The 20,603-nt window shown below is 38.8% G+C and overlaps 2 protein-coding genes across 5 annotated transcripts in view; both read right to left on the reverse strand.

Annotated features, from left to right (window-relative positions):
• PRDM14 (PR/SET domain 14) overlaps positions 1 to 5,140 on the reverse strand; it is a 20,435-nt gene extending 15,295 nt beyond the window's left edge. Inside the window, exon 1 of the mRNA XM_019543670.1 lies at positions 5,122 to 5,140. Coding sequence (XP_019399215.1) covers positions 5,122 to 5,140 — 19 coding nt within the window. The remainder of the gene's footprint in view (positions 1 to 5,121) is intronic.
• NCOA2 (nuclear receptor coactivator 2) overlaps positions 2,127 to 20,603 on the reverse strand; it is a 267,032-nt gene continuing 248,555 nt past the window's right edge. For all 4 annotated transcript variants that reach the window (XM_019549043.1, XM_019549019.1, XM_019549026.1 and 1 more), the window contains 3 exons: positions 18,038 to 18,236; positions 11,173 to 11,262; positions 2,127 to 5,883 (listed from right to left, as the gene is read on the reverse strand). In XM_019549043.1, the coding sequence (XP_019404588.1) occupies positions 5,872 to 5,883; positions 11,173 to 11,262; positions 18,038 to 18,236 (301 nt within the window). In that variant the 3' untranslated portion in view covers positions 2,127 to 5,871. The remainder of the gene's footprint in view (positions 5,884 to 11,172; positions 11,263 to 18,037; positions 18,237 to 20,603) is intronic.

Here is a 20,603-nt window from a genome sequence, read left to right on the forward strand (position 1 = left end):
CATTGGTTGGGGACAGCGGCAGTGGGGAGTTGGAAAGGGGGAATGGGAGAGGAGGGGACATGCTGCTGAGCAGTGGGGAAGGGAGGGAAAAGATTCTTACCTGCTTTGGAGACTGCTACTCCTACAGTGTGATCCAAAGGGAGGTGGGGGGAAGGAAGGGATGTGACTGTACTGCTTCAACCCCTATGGATCTGCCCCAACAGGGTTCATGTGGCTCCTCCTTCCCCAAGATCTTGGTGGCTTTACAAAACCTGTCTTGTAGGTGAAATGAATGTCAATCTCACCTGCTAAAGACTCCACTCTCCAGGTTGCAAGGGTCATTTGGGGTGATGGGGATGGGACGAGTTGAGGGGCTGGCAGGTGCTGGAGTGTTGCTTCCTCCTTGCTCCAAATAAGAGTGGCACCCCAAAGTGCGGGGTCTCCAGCAAGGAAGTCAGATCAACAGCACAGCTTTCAAAACACAGGATGTAAAGCTGTGGAGATCTTGTGGACCTCCTGGAGCCCACAGCCATCCTGGGAACTATAAATAGCCCTCACTACTCCCAGGAACTATAAGCAGAGGGCCAAGCCCCCTGCTCCTGGCAGCCACTCCACTTCTCCCCAGAAAGTCTGGGTACTCCATCACCCCAGTGGCATTTCAGCAGCAGTGAAATTCCTGGAACCCGTAGCAGTGTCTGTGTGGCCACCTCTACCCAGGGACAATTGTAAACTGGTTCTCAATCAATAACACGCTTGGAACTGTTCAAGTGTCAAGTCTGTTTGCAGCTGTTTCAGTCAGGCACAAGAGAGCCTGTTGTATCCTTTTCAATGCTACTATGTAAATACTACTTAAAAAGTGATTAGAGAATAGCTGTAAGGACCATTTACCAAACTGATGCTATTCAACATGAGAGTGAAAAGAATCTGGTCCTAGTATAATGGAAAGTCTGATGGGGGATGTGACTTAAAGCTTTAACTGATAAGACTCTCTTTAAGATAGTATCCTGTCTTTTCTTTTTGCTGGATTCGTACCACTCTCATGTGTTGTTCCCATAAGAAGATATCTACTGGTCTCATGAATTCTTTCCTAAAGCTTTGTTTGCAAGTTAAAAAAAAAATCTTCTATAGATAAGCATTTATTAGCAGCTACTCCTTATTTCAGACAGGTGGGCAGGCAGATGCTGAGAGTAATTCTTGTCAAGAAAATGCAACTCCTCAAAGGATGAATGAAGTGGACAATGCTGATCTCTAAAGTCATGTTCATACTGGAGTCACTTCTACTGTACACACGAAACTGACAAGTGTAGGTAATTGTTCTAACTTCATGCTGAGAAATAACACTCCTCATCCTGCAATTCGTCCTTCCAGACTGCTATAAAATGACAATTATAAGCAACATAATTTTGTTTTTTTAGAGGATTAGAGTAAAAAGGAGTTCAGGCAAGATCAAGGGGACTACAAAAACCCCTCTTGTCCAAAACGAATACTTCAACATGAATAGTAATATCATGCCACTGTTTGCAAGTATTTGTACAGAAACAACCCCATTGGATGTTATAAGCATATTTTAGTTTAATAAAAATAATTGTTTCTTTTTTTCACGTATTTTCTATAGATAGTAGAAAGTTCTGACAATCCAAAAATCTTACTGGTTTAATATTCTTTCCACAATGCAGTAGCCACCTCCAATAATTTATTTTCTGAATGACTTGACTTCAAGGGGAAAATGACAGTGCAGTGTTCTGCCAACATGCCATTTCCTTGTCCCTCAAGGCCCTTCTGTAAGTCTAAATTCCATGCCATTCAGCCTTAATGCCTGCTGAGAATGTCTAAAAGGGTGGCCTGTTAAGAGCCAACTGTGATGTAAAGAACGGTTATTAAGGGGCTTGTTTCAAATAGGCCACTTAACTGTGTCAGATGGCAGTACTTTTAGTCAAACCAACTTTAGGCAGGATTCAACATCCTACAGGTGAAAGGATTTGCAATGTGACCTCTGGTTTGAAAATTTAAAAGTAACATTATTTAGCTAAAAAAAAAAGTAGCCTTTAAAAATGTAGACATGAATCTCCCTTCTCTGCGTAGTTTCTATTTCATTACATTTATCTGAGAAAATGAAGGCACAACAGAAACACACTGAGATCTCTAAAGCCATGTAAAACCCGAAGGCATTAAAATTTATTAAATGATGCAATAACAACAGAATTCTTTATTTACAATAGCATTATTTAACATCAAATAAGCAAATAGCATCAGCAAAGCAATATTAACTTGCATAAATGTATTTAAAATTTCTCTGAATATATCTACCTTTGCATAAACTGCTCACACTAGAAATACAAACATCAATGCAGGTGAACAAGGTGATGTTCAGAGTCAACTCCGTTTTGAAAATAAATCACAACCTGAAACACTGTAAGCTTTCTCCTGAAGAACCATAGTTAATATATTGCTTAAATTTTACCCTTGTATAATCTTTTCATATACACACATCTCAGATGCAACTTCATGAGGAACTGTACAAATAAAACCCACAAATGACAAAAGGGAAAAATTAAATGACAGTAAATGTTTGAAGAAATGTGTCCATCATCTCTACCGAGCAACATAAAGATAAGTGATGATGCACTTATTCCAAAATTGTACACAATTCACTATACAAATATAATACATCAGACAGCTATGTAGGAATATACAAGACTTAAAAACAGATCTAAGGCATTATGCTAGATTTTAGCATTTTGAGGTTCTTGCACATAGCTTTACCTGTAGTAAGAAACTGAAAAGATTTTGTTTTAGTCTACAAAGAAACACCAGGGAGAAAATTCTAATTAAAATCAAAGCCACTACAGTAATTTTTTGTGCAGAGAATGCTTTTGCTCTTAGGCAGCATACTACCATACAAATACTAGAAAACTTTAAATTCACACCAACAATTAATGGCTTAAGTTGCATTTCAAAACTGATTGTGTATCTTTGGGTTCTGCAAGTGGAGCTGTGCCACCCATTTCATCTGTTAAGCCCATATGAACTCCATTTTAAACAAAGATTAAAAAATGCATTATATAAACTGCAAAAACATTGCTTTCTATTAATACAGATCAAGAGAGATATTGTGTGGGACAATATTTTCAACTTTAAGTACAAATTAATTTGTTATAGCAAAACAGCTCAGTCCACTTTTCAAACTTACTACATTACGTGAACACTTAAATGGGTCGTATTACCAAGTTTATGTATGTTCATTTTTCACATTATGTGTCTTTCACATTTAGCAATGTAACTTGAACACTGTTTTTTGTCTAATAAGCAAAATTCAAATACTTTCTCCAACAAATCTGCTGTATACAGGATGAAAAATACTGAAGATGAAGGGACTTGGTTTGGTTTTTTATTTTTGTTTCTACAGTGATCAATATGATCAGAAAAATTCCTTCACTCACTTGTTTTTAATTAGTTAGACAATAACTAAAACAGCAGGAACGCAATCTGAGCCAAAGTGATATGTAAAATCTCTTTTCTTTTAAAATGAAAATGGGCGATGAGCTAACAATCGCAAATATATTAGAAAGATGTGCAGATCTGTCATGAATTGGGAGAAATATAAACTGCTAATTTTGTCCATGGTGCCAAAGGTTATGAAAAGAGGTTAGAAACAAAATATAATACAAACAGAATTAGTTTAAAACCCATTTACACTTTGTGTTGCATGACATTAAAGTCCTTCTAATTTATACAATTCTTATATAAATAATTTAAAATCAGGTATATAATGTATATTTAATACAAATGTCATCGTGTCAATGAGGCTATGGAGCTCAGGGCTGACAGTTACTTTAGTTTTTCACCAGAGCAAAACACAATGGCTCAATTGATTAAGTATTTCCTTTTTTTAGTTTGATCAACAAAATGGTAACTGCTGAAAAATACTTTTTTCCCCATGGGTTTTGAATCCCCCTCACAGGGGACAAACAGATTCTGATTTTCCTTGGTTTTCAGCAAAACTGCTCCACGGAAAACAACTCTTTCCCATCATCTTTAACATACTTTCTTCAGCTTTATATAGAGCAAGAAGAAGGTTTGTACATTTTAATCCCCACCTCAAAAAAAACCCAAAAAACAAATTACAAGAAAATAAACCTTTCACTCCCAAAAGACATGGCTGATGAGATATTATCAAATGCATTGCATTTTAAATGACTTCAAACATTGGAGATCAGGTAAGAAAGTGTGTGGATTGGGAGTTAGAGGAAAGAAACAGGAAGTCAAAGAACTTCATCAATTCCTTGGTATTTCAAGTCCTCATAAACTGATGCCAGTTTAGTAAAGATTACTCCAACCCCAATGGGCAAGAAAAAAGCCACCCCCACAGTGGCCTGCTTAGTAACAGTTAGTTTCTCTAAGAGTCATTAAGAAAGAATATAAACATACAAAAATCAAGAATTGGTTCCTACAGTGGCTGCATATAATATAGTTTAGATAAATGACTTCATGAGCAGAATCACAAGGTTTAAAAAATGAAAACTCTCAAGCCTACAAATTAGGTCTAATCAAGGCATTGTGATTCTTTACAAAACACTTTTTCAGGAGACGCACACAGCTATGAAGATATCTAATTTAATACTGAAGTACCTCATTTGGAATCAACTCCACAACATGTATATCTCACAAAAATTATACAGTTAAAACACTTAAGTTTTGAACTTAAATTATTGCTTGTTTATATATAAACTGGATTTTATGTACCTTACAAAACTTCCTCAGAGTCCACACTGCTTTAAAATAATTAAAAATGCACGATGGTGGTTCTGCCTGTAGTGATATCTGCCATAGGTTTTTAAAAAATCATTATTTTCCCAACAAAGGGGACAGGGAATGGAAATTAACATGTTTTAAAGCAGGTGTCTTTAGCTCTTTTTGATATTATGCACCAATTCTGCCACTACCATCACCAGTAAATGCATTCTCATTGAACCCCATTATTCAGCAACTGGTTACTTGCAGCCTAAACCGCTGGTAACACACTTAGGGAAATGAACGGCTTACCTGTTCTTTTATTGTAGAGGAGGTGAATGAGAAAAATGTCAAGAGTCAGGTAAAATCATGGTTGCTGATTTTTAGGAATTTAACAAAAAAGTAACTTACATTGATCTTTTTGATTCATGATTGGTATTACAAGCATTAAAAAATGTGCCTTGTAAACAGCCCTCTCACAGAGTACTCTTAGCCCGTTTCACAACTTTGAACCCATTCAAAATTGATTCGTACAGTATTCTACACGTTCATCTTCCCCAACTTGTCCTTGAAATCAAACCCACTTATTATATTTGTATATGCACCAGACATTGCCTCCCACCCTTACCAGGTTTTAATCCACTCCCCACCCCCAAAATGCAGGCCTTAGTTTAAAACACAAATTTTCAGATGGAACTGAATCCTTTGCACCAGACTGAGTAGCCAGGGAAAACAAAGCAAAAAAAAATAAGGTCTAGAACTAAACAGAAACAGAACAAGAGCATGGTTGTTATTCCTTAATTACATACATTTAAATACATTCAATCTGACATGGTTTATGAAAATTGCCTGTCAACATTTACTTTGCAGGAGAGATCTAAGTTGCACTAAGGTGAATGCAGTGAACAGACTGAGCAACTGTCTGTACGCTAGCTTCAGACTGTCAAAGAAGAGGCTGCTCTTCCAGCAACAACCATTTTGACCCCACTCTGGAAGGCAGAGCTGAGTCCTGTCTGCAGCGCTTAGCTGAACTTGCTCCAGTGGAACTGGCTGGCAGGTCAGATGGGTCATAACAAACAGATGCAGCTCTTCGAACTGGTTAGGGTTTTGGGCTGGGGAGCCCAGTCAGCTGGAGAAGGGAGCAACCAACAACCTTCAGGGTCAGCAATATTTCTGCAGAAATAGGAATAGAAAAAAAATCAATTACTTCTTTGACAGACGCAGAGAATAGGGGAACAAGGCTATGTTGCCCACATGCAGATGTTAAAATAAGGGAGTCACTGAGATGTGAGGAATTTTATGCTCCATCTCAAACACTGTATGGCAGAATGCACAGTATTTGGGATGGGCATTAAATTCCTTAAATCCAAATTGTGCCACTGCAAGACTGCCCCGAGTCCAGTCCTGAGATTCAGACATGCAGCTATGTCTTGGATCCTAGGGCTCTCCTTTGCTCTATCCCGATGCTCAGCTGAGTGTCAGGAATGGGCACGGGCAGCCCCAAGACTGAGAGCTATTTGGGGCCAGATCCAACAATCAGCTAGTTTGAGATTGGCTCGAGGTGCAATCACCTGATTGTTGGCACCAGCTCTAGACAGCCCTGAGTCTGGTTGGAGATATGGGAGTATACAGGGTCAGTGCTGTTTTAGATCTGGGGCTGTTCCCTGGAGATGCCAACACTTAGCTAACTGGCAGAGTTTGGGGCAGCCCCAGTGTGGAACAACATGTGCAAATGTTAAATTTAAGATACCACAAAAACCAGCCACACAGATGTTCTATATTACGTGGAATACCTTTGTTTCTGGTTTTCTATTTTATGGTACCACAAGTTGACTGAATATGTGGCATGTTGTAATTTATGGCACAAAAACACGTTAAATGTATTATAAAGGTAACATTTACCAGAGGCCATAGAAACATGCATCTATCTTGCACAATACAGATTTAAACAGAACTCAGTCAACCTACATGTCATGATTAAACAAGACCAAAGGGACCAAACTTCCAAAACTGGCCGTAAAACAGGCAGCTTCACAGTTCTCTGTGCTGATGCCATTAAGGCTTTACCTTCAACACCAAAGACCACATGTTACTTTAAATATGATTAGAACTGCTGAAGTGAGTGGGACTATTCAGAAGTGTAAAGTTGTGCTTTGCTGCTCTGCTACTGAATCTTTGTATGTGCCCATATTTGGAAGCTGAGAGAAGTTCAGACAGCAACCAGTAACATTGCTAAAGGTAGAAACTGGGGCACTAACCGTAGGTGTTGATTTTGAAGAGGCACATGGTATGCCAGCCATTGTTTTTGCCCTTAGTGCAAAAACTGCTTATAACACCTCTGATGATAAACTCTGAAATTGAGAACCCTCAACAAGTGCTCAGTCCACCAGCTCTTCTTGGGTACCTGTCTTCTCATGTTTGGGTTGGAAACATTATTCTGAACATCATTCTGAACTTGAAAAATCCAAAACTGGATTCTTCCCAAAGAAAGTTTTCATTTAAGTAAATCAGCTTTTTCCATCAAAAATACCCAACTGGCTCTACCTGAAACAACAGCTCAGAGATGTGAGCCACTCCATTTATCTCAATTAGATGTTGCTGCAGATACATAGGAATATTGATATTTAAATAGTTGTGGTTAACTATTCCACATTCCTGATCACAGAAAAGTGGGGTGCTGATCATATCAACAAGCTACCGAGAGTGTAATTCATTGTGATCAGTGACACTTGCCAGAAAAACACCTCTTTGATTGCCCCTTACAGTTTGACTCCAAGAAATGACAGGCGAGAAGCGAAGAGGAGACTCCTGTGGGGGGTATATGAACACCCCCAAGTGCCCTGATAATCCTACTGCAAAAACATTGCTTTCTAATTCAGTGCGAGAGCTCAAACAGTCAAATCCTTGTTGACAAACTTTGCATTTTGGCCCTCCCAAACAAAGGTGTGGTTTTCTTTGTGGTGATTTTGGAGCACAGTAGCTTTCTTCTTGGCTGGTATGGTTACTGTATTTCTAGCTCCTAAAGGCTGTCTGTAGATTCAGGCAGATCTCATCATGTTGCATTTGATTCCCATTTCAAGCTTTTCTTTTTGGCCATGAAGACTAGGAAGGTACCTGTTTTTCTTGAATGACAACTCATTCCAAAACTTAATCGTACTCAGGAATCCAGGGCCCTAAATTCATGTCTACTCATTACTCCAGGCCTGCCTGAATCTCAGGAACTCCATGCATCTAACACAATACCCCTGTGATGTTAATTTGAATATGTTCATAATTTAAATGACCTCTAATTTTGCCATCTTAAGTAGGCAAAAATAGCTATATACTTTCTCTAGTTGAGCTAGGCCTAACAAAAATTTACTATGCATTAGCTTCTATATGTTTAATGCACTGACAACATGTGCTGCAACAATATTAGCATATGGATTCAAAACCTGTAGAAAAATAAACATTCATAAAGAAATGTGTCCTTATGCGTTTGGTGTATCTATTAAATCAGCCAGGCAACAATGAGCCACATTCATTCCAATGACTATAAGGGCTTTCAGGGGGAATAAACTTAGGTCATTATATCATAACGAAGTTACATGATAAGAGAAGGAGAATATATAAAAATACAATCTTGGTGAGGAAAAACCCCCCCATCTTTTTCGGAGGGATTGAAAACACACATTAAGCTACCATCAGCTAAAGTTACATTTCTACATACAGAACTCTGAAAATTTTTAGTATTTGTGTTGTAATACAACATAACTAATTCCTGATTCGAATTTTCTTCATATAGCTACATCTATTGTATATTTTCTTTTTTCAAAGAAAGCCTATTCTTAGATTACACAAAATACAACAAACTGCTTACTGCTGTAATATAATAAAAATTTTCCAGACAATGCTACCAGCTCTGAATGATTAAAATACAGTAGAGAAGCAAACCTGCTTTAACCCCATCTTCAGGATTAAGGAAGTTTGCAAAACTTGTATTTTTAAAAATGTGTTACATATTTTACAGGTACTTATGCAAAATTCTGACTGGGAAGACAAGTGGACTCCCAAAGACTTCTGTAGAATTCAGTAGTTTTTAACCAGGACAAGTTAAATTGTTTACTTACTATTACTAATACATCTATAATCATTACTACATACTTAGATTATCCATATTTTAGCTAATTAAACATTGCCATTTGAAATGAGTTTAATTTTGATTTGCAATCCCACGTTGGAACTCTTACCATAGCAAATCCTCACATAAGACTCCAGCATCTTCCTGCCCACCTACATTTAAAGCTTGCTTGCTTTCTATCCTATTAACATTTTCCTTGATCTTTTTCCCAGCCTCAGCTTCTGTACCTACTGCCCTCTTCTGTCACTTACTTCTTCCTCTTCCATTGAATCGGCCCTTAAAATCCACCACATCTAAAAACTTCCCCCCCTTATACTCATGATCAACAACATTGTTTCTATAATGTTAAACTCTACAGGGTAAGGACCACACTTGTGTGTCTAAATGGCAAGAAGATACTTCAAAGATACTGTCCAGAAAAAGGAGCTATATTGGCCTCAGTGGCCATCTTTTCTATTAATTCTATTTACATGATCCACTCCACAAAAAAAATTACCTGCAGGTAAATCCTCCAGTCTTGGAGACATACACAATGTCACATGAATCCCAGTGGTATTGAAAACAGCCTTTCAGGCAGTTGTGTTGTATGCATGTGAAAATACAGAGTGGTTCTGAAGAGATAGATAACCCTTCAGGTTTCTCTCCTCAACTTCGACTGATCTCAGGATATTTAATCTCTGAACAGACTTTTTCCTCCTCTTTTTAAATTTTTTACCCTGAAAGTGGAAAATTTTACTTCTAAATGTTATTATTGGCCTCAGCCTTTAATGCTTGCATTTTAATTCCATTTCTTTTTCCTTGGCTTTTATCATTGAGAAATGGAAAGAAGTGACAAGAAATCTAAGTTTTTTGCCCTTTATTTTGCTTACACTCTTTTCCATATTTTTCCTGTTTTAATGGTTCAGAAAAAAACTTTGAAGGGAAGAAAAAAAATACAATGAAAAAGCAGGAAAAATCAAATGTGGTCAGAAATAAGCAAGTAAGGAACCAATTACAAAAAAAACCCCAACCACTCAAAAGGGGTTGGGCAACTCATTTGCAACCCTGCCTCTACTTCAGCACAGAGGGATGACCAAGTCTAAACTATTTCAAGAGCTTTAAAGTTTGTATGACATGCTGGCTGGCTCCATGATTAGGCAGTCTGTGTTGGCGCTCTATGGCAGGAGAAAACGACTAAACGAGAGCAATGTTGCATGCACTTTATTTTAGAGTGGAAACCTACATAAAATCTTTCTGTTTCCTTTGAAAAGTAAAAATGAACACTGATGCAAAAATTAGATAATAAAAATATCAACCACTAGATGGTGCTTTGAAACCATATTATGGAGTAACAAACCCTGTTTAATCCTTACAATGCTAGATGTGCAATGAAAATGTGAAGGCATCAATTTAGTTTTCATATGGTTTTAAAAGCAAGAATATTTAATTATTTTCAGCTCATAAACTTTCATGCAAAAATACTTCAATTGCAGTGGCCTTCCTTTTATATTTGTGTGGGTTTAGACAGTTGTAATGATGCTTGGATCACACCCCTTTGTTTAAAATTAACTCTGGTCCACAAGAACCAACTTTGTTATTGCAAGCTTCTTCTAAAAGCTGAGAAGGCTATTTTCCATGAAGAACACTCCAGTGAGGGGGCACCTAAAAACTTCCTTGTTCATCTGCCAATGTGTCAAAAGCCTATGGTGGCTTTCCTTTAATACTGCTACTGGAATACAAATCAGTGTAGTTGCAAGTGTTAATTACTATATCAGTGGGAGATCGGTCTGCAAGTTAGCTCAGTGCTGCTACTCTCCTTGGAACAAGTATTGTGCAGAAGGTAATTTAAATAATTCATAAAATCGTTGCCTTAAGTACAATGCAACAGACAGCAGAACATTTAGATAGCATTAAACATAAAACGGATTAAGCAAACAACAGCGGACATATACATCAGCAGTGAAACCGCACTCCTCTTTACCAAATACTTGTGTAATTGCACTGTAAAAAGGAAATAAACTCCAAATGAAACTTTGCTGAATTTAATTGTTTGTTACCTTCATAAATGTTAAAGTAGAACGGGTAATACATGAGAGAGATTTAACACCACCACTTGGAGTCTAAATGAGGATCTGTAACACAGATGTCACTGCCAGTTGAATTAACAATGAATTCACTGGAAAAACCTTTTAAAAACACTAATACAAAAGAAAAATGGATTAAAATCATGGGTTATCAAGAAGGAAAAATCACTCGCACAATAGCTGTTTCTAGCTCTGCTACGAACAAGGGCATCAACACACCTTCAAGTCCTCAAACTACTCAGTTTCTAGTCGACTCTGTGTGCGTGTATTATTTCTTACCCGTGTTGCATCCCCCTCCTGCTTTATCATATCCATTCCAGGCAGCTGGTTTGGAAAAAGATTGCCTCCCCTCATAGCAGGATCATTAACCTAACAGTAACAAGATATTAAAGCAACATGTCAGAAAACATGAGGAGACAGTAAAAAGAAACATTACAGAATAATATGTCACGTTGTAAATGCACACAATAACTCGCCTCTAAGATTAAATTATGGTCAGACAAACAACTAGGTAAACAGGCACCATTCTTATTCAGCATGTAGGCCTGTCCCATACTATCTTTACTGACAACAGCAGACTTCACTCTTGATACTGTTTTTGCATAAACGCTCTACTTAGGTGGGATCTAAAAGTAGCTACCTGCCGGAAGCTACAGACCACCAGGTATCTTCCTATTCTCAGGGACAAAGATAGCACTGGTTCTCCTTGATGAAAAACCACAGCACAGCTTTATGAGTATGATAAGGAAACAGGGCTGAACTGCATTAAATACAGATTAGGTGCAAATAGCTCATTTTCCCTGCTCAGGAGGAATAACAGGAAGAAGGTGATTTTAAGTGGGAAACTGTGTCTGTACTTGTTCTCATATGGATGGTCTTCAGTGGGAGAGGTGGTGGGGGAAAGGTTGTTGCTATGTGTGTGAGTTCCTCATTTCTCCATGCTACACAGGAAGGTTCAAGTTTGCAGATGTAGTTAGTGCCTGACAAGTTTCAAGTGTGCTTAGCCACTTACCAACCCTCACCCCCATTAAAAAACCCTCGTCTTAGATTTGGGTATGGGGCAGACAAGCAGCTGCTGCAGCTCTGGACAAGGCCAGGGTGGCTCATGTGACAGCTAGACCATGCATGCAGCAGAGGGCGCACGGGGGTAAGAGGCGTGCAGTGTGACGGGGAGCGGGGAGGGAAGGGGCCACGCAGTGCTAAGGGGAGTGTGGGGGAAAGGGCAGTGGGTGGGAAGGGACAACTGGAATGAGGGGAGCACAGAGAAGGAGTCATGTAGTGTTGGAGGGAGCACAGAGGAAAAGTGCGGCATGGGAAGGAATATGTGAAGCAAGGAGGGGGCAGGGAGCGCAGAGTGAAGGGAGTGCAGGGAAGGAATAGGTGGAAGAGGGGGAGCACGGTGACAGTGATGCATGAAGCAGGAGGGAGCACCGAACAACAGGGGGAGCTGCTGCTGCTCTGGCCCTAACCCTGACCTGGGGTGGAGGCTGGAGCTGGTCAGGGTTACTACTACTGCCTGGCTCAGCCAGGTGCTCTGTGCCCTTGGTGGAGACAGAGCCAATCAGCTTCAAAGTAAGTAGGAGGAATGGTAAAGGGGGTACAATGGGCCTGGGGAAGGCGGTCTGCCTCTCAGCTGCTGCTTTCCCTGCCACTACTTTCTCTGTGACAGTAAGGGGGATGGGTGAATTTAAGATGACCCTCCAGTAATTAGATTCATAGAAAATTAAAAAAAATATATAATTTTCAATGTCTAGAATCTAATAAGCAGGGGAGAGGGGCAGGGGAGGGGTGTAAAAGAGTGACTGAATAGCAAGCTCTAGGGGCACTGTACAATACAACTTTCCTCAATAGCCTTAGCCTCCTGTTCCTGGGTTCCTGTTGGGACCATTACCTATTATACGAAACTTTGGATAGAAGGTGTCTAGTACATTTGAAAATTCCTGCACCATTCCTTTGCTGGAAGGGAAGTAAATTTTCTGTCTTGCCTCCCTCCAGTACCTCCTGGGATGTCTTTTTACTACACTACCCACTACTGCCCATCATCTTGGCTGTGGCAAAAGGAGAAGACAACCTGCCACCAATCATTATGCCCTTCCAGTTTAAGGTCCTTTTGCCCTACCCTGCTGCTTGTGCCATGATTCACCGAGTTGCCAAATAATGGCAAATAAGGAGGAGCTACAGTAAGGATATTGGAGTGATCTGTTTAAAGATCTAGGAGGACAACCATGCACTAGTTTTCAAGTAGTTCACATTAGGAAAGTTATTTTTTCAACCAGATGGGTAGAGGCCTCGCTTTTAATATGACAGTTTAAAGTCTGTTTAAGGGCCCCTGTTTTCCCTTTCTCAATGATAAGCAGGTGAATGGATTTTTGTAAACCCAATCAGCAGATAATATAACTATGGTATTCTTTCCTGGACAGAAAGGGATTAGAAAGCCTTGCAACTGTGTGTTTGGTTAAATAACAACAACATGAATTTAGGAAGACTATTTTCTTTTATTGACAACTGGGCAGTAGATTTGCTACTATATGCAAGACTCTCAAAATATGCAATATTTTCCATTTCATTCAGTCAACTGGGAGGAAGCAATTGAAAAAAAGCAGAAGATAAAATTAATATTTAAATAAAAATATATATTAAAGAAAATAACTCTTCTCAAAAACAGCAGCATGTATATGATAGATATTGTGACAGTAGATCCAGCAGAGATACAGAACAGCAACCTGGCCCTAGTCTGCCTTGCACAAGGTTAACAAAACCATCAGGTGACATCCAATTGCAGATAATTTTTTATCGTCAGTAAAAATACAAGAGTTCAAAAATCATCTTGTTGTTTTGTAAATGGAGTAAATATAATTTGGAAGTCACTGAAAGATAAAACAACCCCAAAGTATTTTTTTCATAGTCATGTTTCTGACTACAATTGAAATCGAAGTTGTGTTACTGTTTCCATCAGAAAAGCAAAAACATGTGACCTAACATTATTACCATTTTATATTTGTTACAAAGTGCTTCTGCTGCACTAGAGAATGCTTACAGTTTATACCAATGGGATGGCTGGTCTGGTTATGATTTAGATATTAAACCAGAGTAAAACAAAATCAGACTTGTTTTCCAATAACATTTCTAAAGAGCAAATTACCACAGCCTGCCTGTCAATTGAGCTGAACTGTTTGGAAAACTCCCAATAGAATGTTGCAAATTCCTTCTGAACTCTTTTGATCCTGTATACAAGATAGTCAAGACAGTTTTCAGAGTAACTTTTCAAAGTAATTCATGCCAACTTGACCTTGACAGTAATGCATCTGTGGGGATGAATAGAATGAATCCTCAGTGGTCACCTTGTAATAGTTTATTTACATATTGCAAAACCTCTCCTCCGGTACTGCTATGGAGATTTTAACATCCCTTTTCTACATGATTCAAAATACAATACAAGTAACAATACCGCATGCCTAAACCAATAAACAGGAAGATATTAGAGATGAATTGTTAGTAAATGGGTACAATTTTGGTTTTGCTGAACACTGGAGAATCCACTACACAGAGGGGCCCTGTTTGGTTTTGATGGTTTCCATCTCAGTAGGATCAAAGAAAAATAAGGCTCAAAAGGACATCAGGTGGTTGTCTAGTCTAGCCCTTGACTCAAGGCAGAATCACCCCTGCCTAAACCATCTCAGTCAAGTGTTTTAGACAAAACACTCTTATCTCTTATCTGCTCTCATCTTCCAAGAATGGAGATTCCATAACTTGCTCAGTAGCCTTTTCCAATTCTCAACAATGCTGATAATGACCAAGTTCTTTCTAATACCCAACCTAAAGGAAGAACATTCTTTAATTAGTAGTAGTATGGTAGCAATCTACTGAAAGAATAACTAAGCTGGCCTAAAGGGCTTCACTTAATCCTGAAGTGGAAAGTGATAATAAGACAATTAGTGTATTAACATTCAAATATTGGTGGATCTAGGATTTTGAAAAGCGGAGTGCACAGGGTGTGGTGCAACATCATATTACATAACGCATTTTTCTACACCTAAAAACCCCCCAGATTTCCTAATATGCTAGGGGCCCAGTGCTCTATTATTCAGTTTAAGATCAAAGCAAAAACAAATATAACTTTATTGGAATGTGCACTAGTTTGCTAGGTTATATATTAATTTTACATGTATAACAGACTAGGCCAAAATAGTCAAAATATAGTGTTCTATTAGTCCTGTAGTCTGAATAAAAAAATGTACATTTATCTATAAAGATTTGTAAAATGAAACATAGCCTTCTTGAGCATCTTGAGATGGCATCCAATGCTTGACTGTCAATCATGCCCATATCTGAGTTAATGTTCACTTGAGTTTAATATTACCACACCTGGGTTAAGATTTTTACTTCGAACTATAAACAATCTGTGAAACAGATGAGAGATATTACCAAGGAATGGCTAACAGACAGCAAAATTGCAGAAGAAAGGGTAACTAGATTAACAGAACATCAAGATCATTGAAAAGGAGAGAGGGTTGTTAACATCGCTGAAGTGAAGAGATTAGTAGTAATCAGGTACAGTATAATAAACCATGAAATCAATCGATTGTCAGCACTGTCTGAACAGAAATGCTGCTTCCCCTCTTTGTTTTAAAGGTTGGGTGGAGCAGGAATCAAACAGGAACTGCAACACTGTCCCCTCATCCCCTCCCCAGAACTGCCCCTGCACCCAAATGTGACATTTTTCAAACTCTCAATATATAGTGCTCTGGAAAGCCTAGGTAATAACAAAAGGAGCTGGAAAAATTAATGTATAAGAAATAACATGATATAGTTGGTATTACTGAAATTTGGAGAAAGGAATTATGGAGTTGAAACGTTAAAATAAAAGTTACAGTTTGTTCTCTAAAGATAAAACTAAAATAAAGGGTAGCACTTTACATCAAAAGAAACCATTACCTGTTACAGTGTCAGTGTCACAGGTGATCCAGCACTAAGGGATATTTTGCTATATGCAACCAAATCTCTCAAGTAACATGACAAACCCATCTGTAAGTACCATCTGTAATGTGCGCCAAAAAAAAGTTATGCTAAGCAAGAAGCCATCTGTTAAAAGGATATGTGGAAGTGGAGATAAAATAAATAAATAAAAAAGGGTCATCAAGTCAGGCTCTGCCTCAAGAAAAGCTCTCAAGGCAATGTTGGAAAAATATGGGTAATCCTTACATGTGTATTCTCATCTTCCATTGCTTACTTAGTATTACTACATTAAACCTTACCTGGGGAAAATATTCTCAATTTCCCAGATATTGTACAAATACTATTAATAATTGCAGCATCCATTTGTTCTTTCACAGTGACAGAACCAAGAGTTGGTGCTATTCTAGATGTGGTTCCAGTGGGTGCGTCTACACGTGCCACTTTTAAGCAGACTTAGCCTAAAATTGTCATTTCTAAGGCACATTAATGGTGCATGTCTACACACGCATGCCCTTAAATACACCTTAAAATGGCAATTTAAGGCTATGCGAGCCTAAATTTGATACCTGCATAAAGCATGCATCAAATTTAGGCGCAACTAGCTAAGTTGCATTACCACACATATAGATGCGCTAATGCACATTAACGTGGTATGCATCAATGGACAGACATCATGTTAATGCGCATTAGTGCGTCTGCATGTGCACTAATGCGACTTAGCTACTTGTGCCTAAATTTACTGCACCTTAATGCGCTTGTGTGTGTCCATGTGTAGACACATGCCTAAATAGATTTAATGCACCTTAAGCAAAGGCATATTAAATTTAACTGCGCGTATGCACATGCCCAGTACATAACAAAGACATTATAAATTAACTGGTTGTGAAAAATTGAGTGATCAAATTTTAGACTGAGTGATCAAAAATTTATTTATTCGTAGATAAACAAAAGACAGTTCAATGACTAAAGTTTTTATTTCAAAAGGACAAAGTTTGAGAAATTAAGGAAAAGAACTTAAGAAAGTAAATTGGATGGAAGAACTCATGGAGTTAAACATGTTTTGTGGAGGAACCTGGGAACTTCTTTAAGTAAAAAATGTAGATATTATCCAGAATTTGCAAGCAAGAGAAAGAAAACATGTAGGGAATCATTCCTGACCTAACTGGATGAATAATGACTTCTAAAAGGATATTAGACAAAAGTAGGGAGCCTAAAAGAAATGGAGAAGAGGGAGTGATTAGCAGAGACTGTTCTGTCCCAGAGATATTAAGTGGGAAAAGTTCAGATAAGTTAGAACTCACAAAGAATGTTAAAAAAAACAATCTTTAGACACAAGTAAAAAAAAGGAATAAATGAAAAAATAGGGCCAATATCCAGGGAGGACGGGACTAAATATAAAGATAATCTAGGCATGGCTCCCAAAATATTCCATTTTCCAGAAACAGGATGACAGTGTTCTGCACGGGAGCAAAGACAGCAGGATGACTAGTGAAAATGTTGTCTAGTAAAGTAGCTTTCACTGCAGTGGATGCAAAACTGAGACAGCTGGGTATGCTGAAAGAACTGGCAAACGGAATTGTATGTCTGACTGTAAGAATAAATAACTCAAAGGTGGTATTAAATAACTGGAAAACAGCAAAAATAGCACCTGTACTTAATAAAAGGAAACACAAATTGATTGGGCAACTACAGAACCACTAGTTTGACCTCAATAGTATGTAAACCTTTAGAATAATGCGATATGTCTGTGAAAACATGGAAGTGATCCTAGGATGCATCAAGTGAGAAAACTTTAGTATAAACAGAGCAATATTAATTCCATTATGCACACGTGAGCCCTGCTGTCAACTACTGTATGTTTTGGTCACCCATGTTCAGGGAAAGATGAACTGGAACAGGTGCAAACCCCTAACAACTATGAAAGGTTACTATGGTCATCAGGGGAATGAAAGCCTAGAACCGGATGTGGAAATTTAGATGTTACAGGTATTCTACTCTATTAGTTGTCTAAGTCTTTTTAAAATAAAACTAAAACAAAAGACTTCCTTTTTGTAGTATAACCATTTTCAAAATAGACCAGTAAATTCAATACAATGGCTTGCAGCACTTACAGCTAATCTTACCTACCCAAAAATATACATGTCAAAATAAATCCTTTAGCTGTGGTTCCATGTCCTTAAATTCTCACCTGCTCAGGACCCATGGAGGACAACCCTGATGTAGGCACAGAGGTCGCTGAGGTCATGCTGATCTGCCCTGTCATCTGGTTCATGTTGTTCATACCACTTGTGTTGGTTGCCATGGATACACTGATGTTCATGTTGTTATTATACATGCTGGTGCTTGCTTGCTGCCCAAAATGTGGTGGGGACTGTTGTGAAAACATGCTACAGCAAGGAATGGAAAAGTAATGTGTCAGACATAGCATACTGAAGCCACCAAGAAACAACTCTGTTTTGCAATTCTTCAAACTGATCCACATTGTAATATACACTAATTTTAAAAGAAAGCCTGCTTTGCCACCATTGATTTCTGTGAGCTGCTTTTTAAAAATCAAAGGGTTAACAGCTATACAAAAAATGTGCATCTTTGTTTGCATGGGCAATTATTATGTCCAGCAAAGTCCTACCTTGGGGGTCTTTAAGACAAGGCTAGACAAATCACCTTGCTGGGGTTGTTTGACCCCAGTACTCTTTCCTGCCATGACAGGGGGTCGGACTTGATGATCTGCTCAGGTCCCTGCTGACCCGACTAACTATGAAACTATGTCTGAGGCTACAAATCTGTTGTGTGTGTGCATAACAGACATTTACATGTATTAAGGGCTACTCACTGCATATGTTTAATAGCCTTGGGAGAGCAATTTTTGGAGGGAAAGTAAAATGCCCTTTCCTCCCCGCAGTGCTCATCACAGTACAGTGTGGTTGAGTAGATCTGGGCTAATTAGTCTTCACATGAAAGGCAAGGATTAAGAGTGATATCTCTAATTGGACCTACAGCATAGCTGGGATAGAGGTGACAAGCTTTTGAATGCAAGGAATTCTTCATCAGGTCCTTAGTTTTCATGCTCATTTTGCAGGACTATTTTAGAAGGCCATTTGCACACTTAAATACCAGACTGGCATGTACACTTATAGCAAGTGGTCTCACAAATACAGGCATGCTAATGTGCAGAGATTTTTGCTGACTGACTTCAAACATCACATTTTGAAAACAGAGTCCTGTAAGACATAGGAAGGCAAATGTCCGTTATATTCAAGATGGAAGACAACTAAAGAAGAACCAGCTGCAAAAGTTTTCATCCAAGTTTTACATAATATTTAGTGCAGGCTGGAATAGAAATTCCCATTCTGGGTGAATCATACTAGAACTACATCTCAGGAAGTCCTACATGAGTTCCAATATTTACTCATCAGCCCTTTCTCTTTTCAATGAATAAACAAGTTACTACTTGTATGTCATCAACGTAAGTACAACTGAATGCCTCTACACAAAATGCTTACTGTGGAGTTGTCCAATTAGAGCCGCAGTAAAGCATCACCGTCTATATAAGTGATGCTATTAGGCTAGACAGTAAATGAATTAACTCAGCTGCAGCACATTTATAGACAGTAACTGGGGCTGGCTAGGGCACGAGGGTGCTACAGTGTGGGGCTGCCTGCTGGCTAGCCCCACACTGTAGGCACCCTCATGCCCTAGCCCCCTCTGCAGCATGTTGAGCTGGACAGAAGCAGGCCTGGGCTAGCAGGCTGACCCTTTGGGCCTCCTGCCAGCTGGGACTGCATCGCTCCAGCTCAACATGCTGTGGCCCCAGGTATGTGTGTAAATGCTGCACTCGAGAGCAATGAACTCCAGGCAAACTGTGCTGGAGTTTATTGTATAACATGAATATTCATGTGTAAATGTACCCACTAAGAGCTTGTCTACATGGGGAGGATTACGTCACAGTCAGATGCTGCATAGTGGTTGACCTGCAGTAGTCATGGCCACACAGGCTTTTACTTGCATACAAACCATCTCTTCCATTTGCTGGGGAACTTCCCCTGCAATAAGCTCAGTGTCACCACTGTGGCAAGGCACCAGAGGCATATACTATAATATGAAGTGCAAATGCACTCATTTAAATTTTATCACAGAGTAGTTATTGTGTGATGAACTTACTAAAAATTTCAAACAGGAGTACAAAGTACATGCTATATTTTGGTAATGTTGATGAAACCTATGTGCTATAGAATTTTAACCACAGCCTATTGTGGGATAGATACCAAAGGCCAATTAGAAGAAACTACAGTTCTGGAACTGGGGGCAATCAAAAAAAAAAAAAATCCCATGATTTTCTCCTGCCCTCCTATGAATCACATCTTTTTTGGGCTAGTTGGCACTGTTTTCAAACAGTTATCTAGCCATGAGGGTAGAAACACCATTCTGCATTGCAATTCTTGTCACTGCAAATAAACAGCTGATATACTTATGCAAATATACTTGACATATTGATGCTGGACAGCTGCAAATTTGCAAGCCAATTGCTGTGCTTCTAAGAAACATTAGCTGCAGTTTAACACTACAATGACAATGAGGCAGCATAGGTGCTTATGCAGCACCACTTCTAAGCATGAGAAGCCAGTGTAAGCTGGCAGGAGGAAACAATCCTGTAGACCTAGGATGCCCAAAGTAGCTTCAGCACTTCAGAATGATAAAGTGCATTTTCTTGGAGATCTGCAATGAGATTAGCCCAGAACTGCAGCTGTTGTACA

The sequence above is a fragment of the Crocodylus porosus genome, unplaced genomic scaffold, assembly GCF_001723895.1.
Source record: "Crocodylus porosus isolate Cpor-Errol unplaced genomic scaffold, CroPor_comp1, whole genome shotgun sequence".
NCBI lineage: Eukaryota > Metazoa > Chordata > Crocodylia > Crocodylidae > Crocodylus > Crocodylus porosus.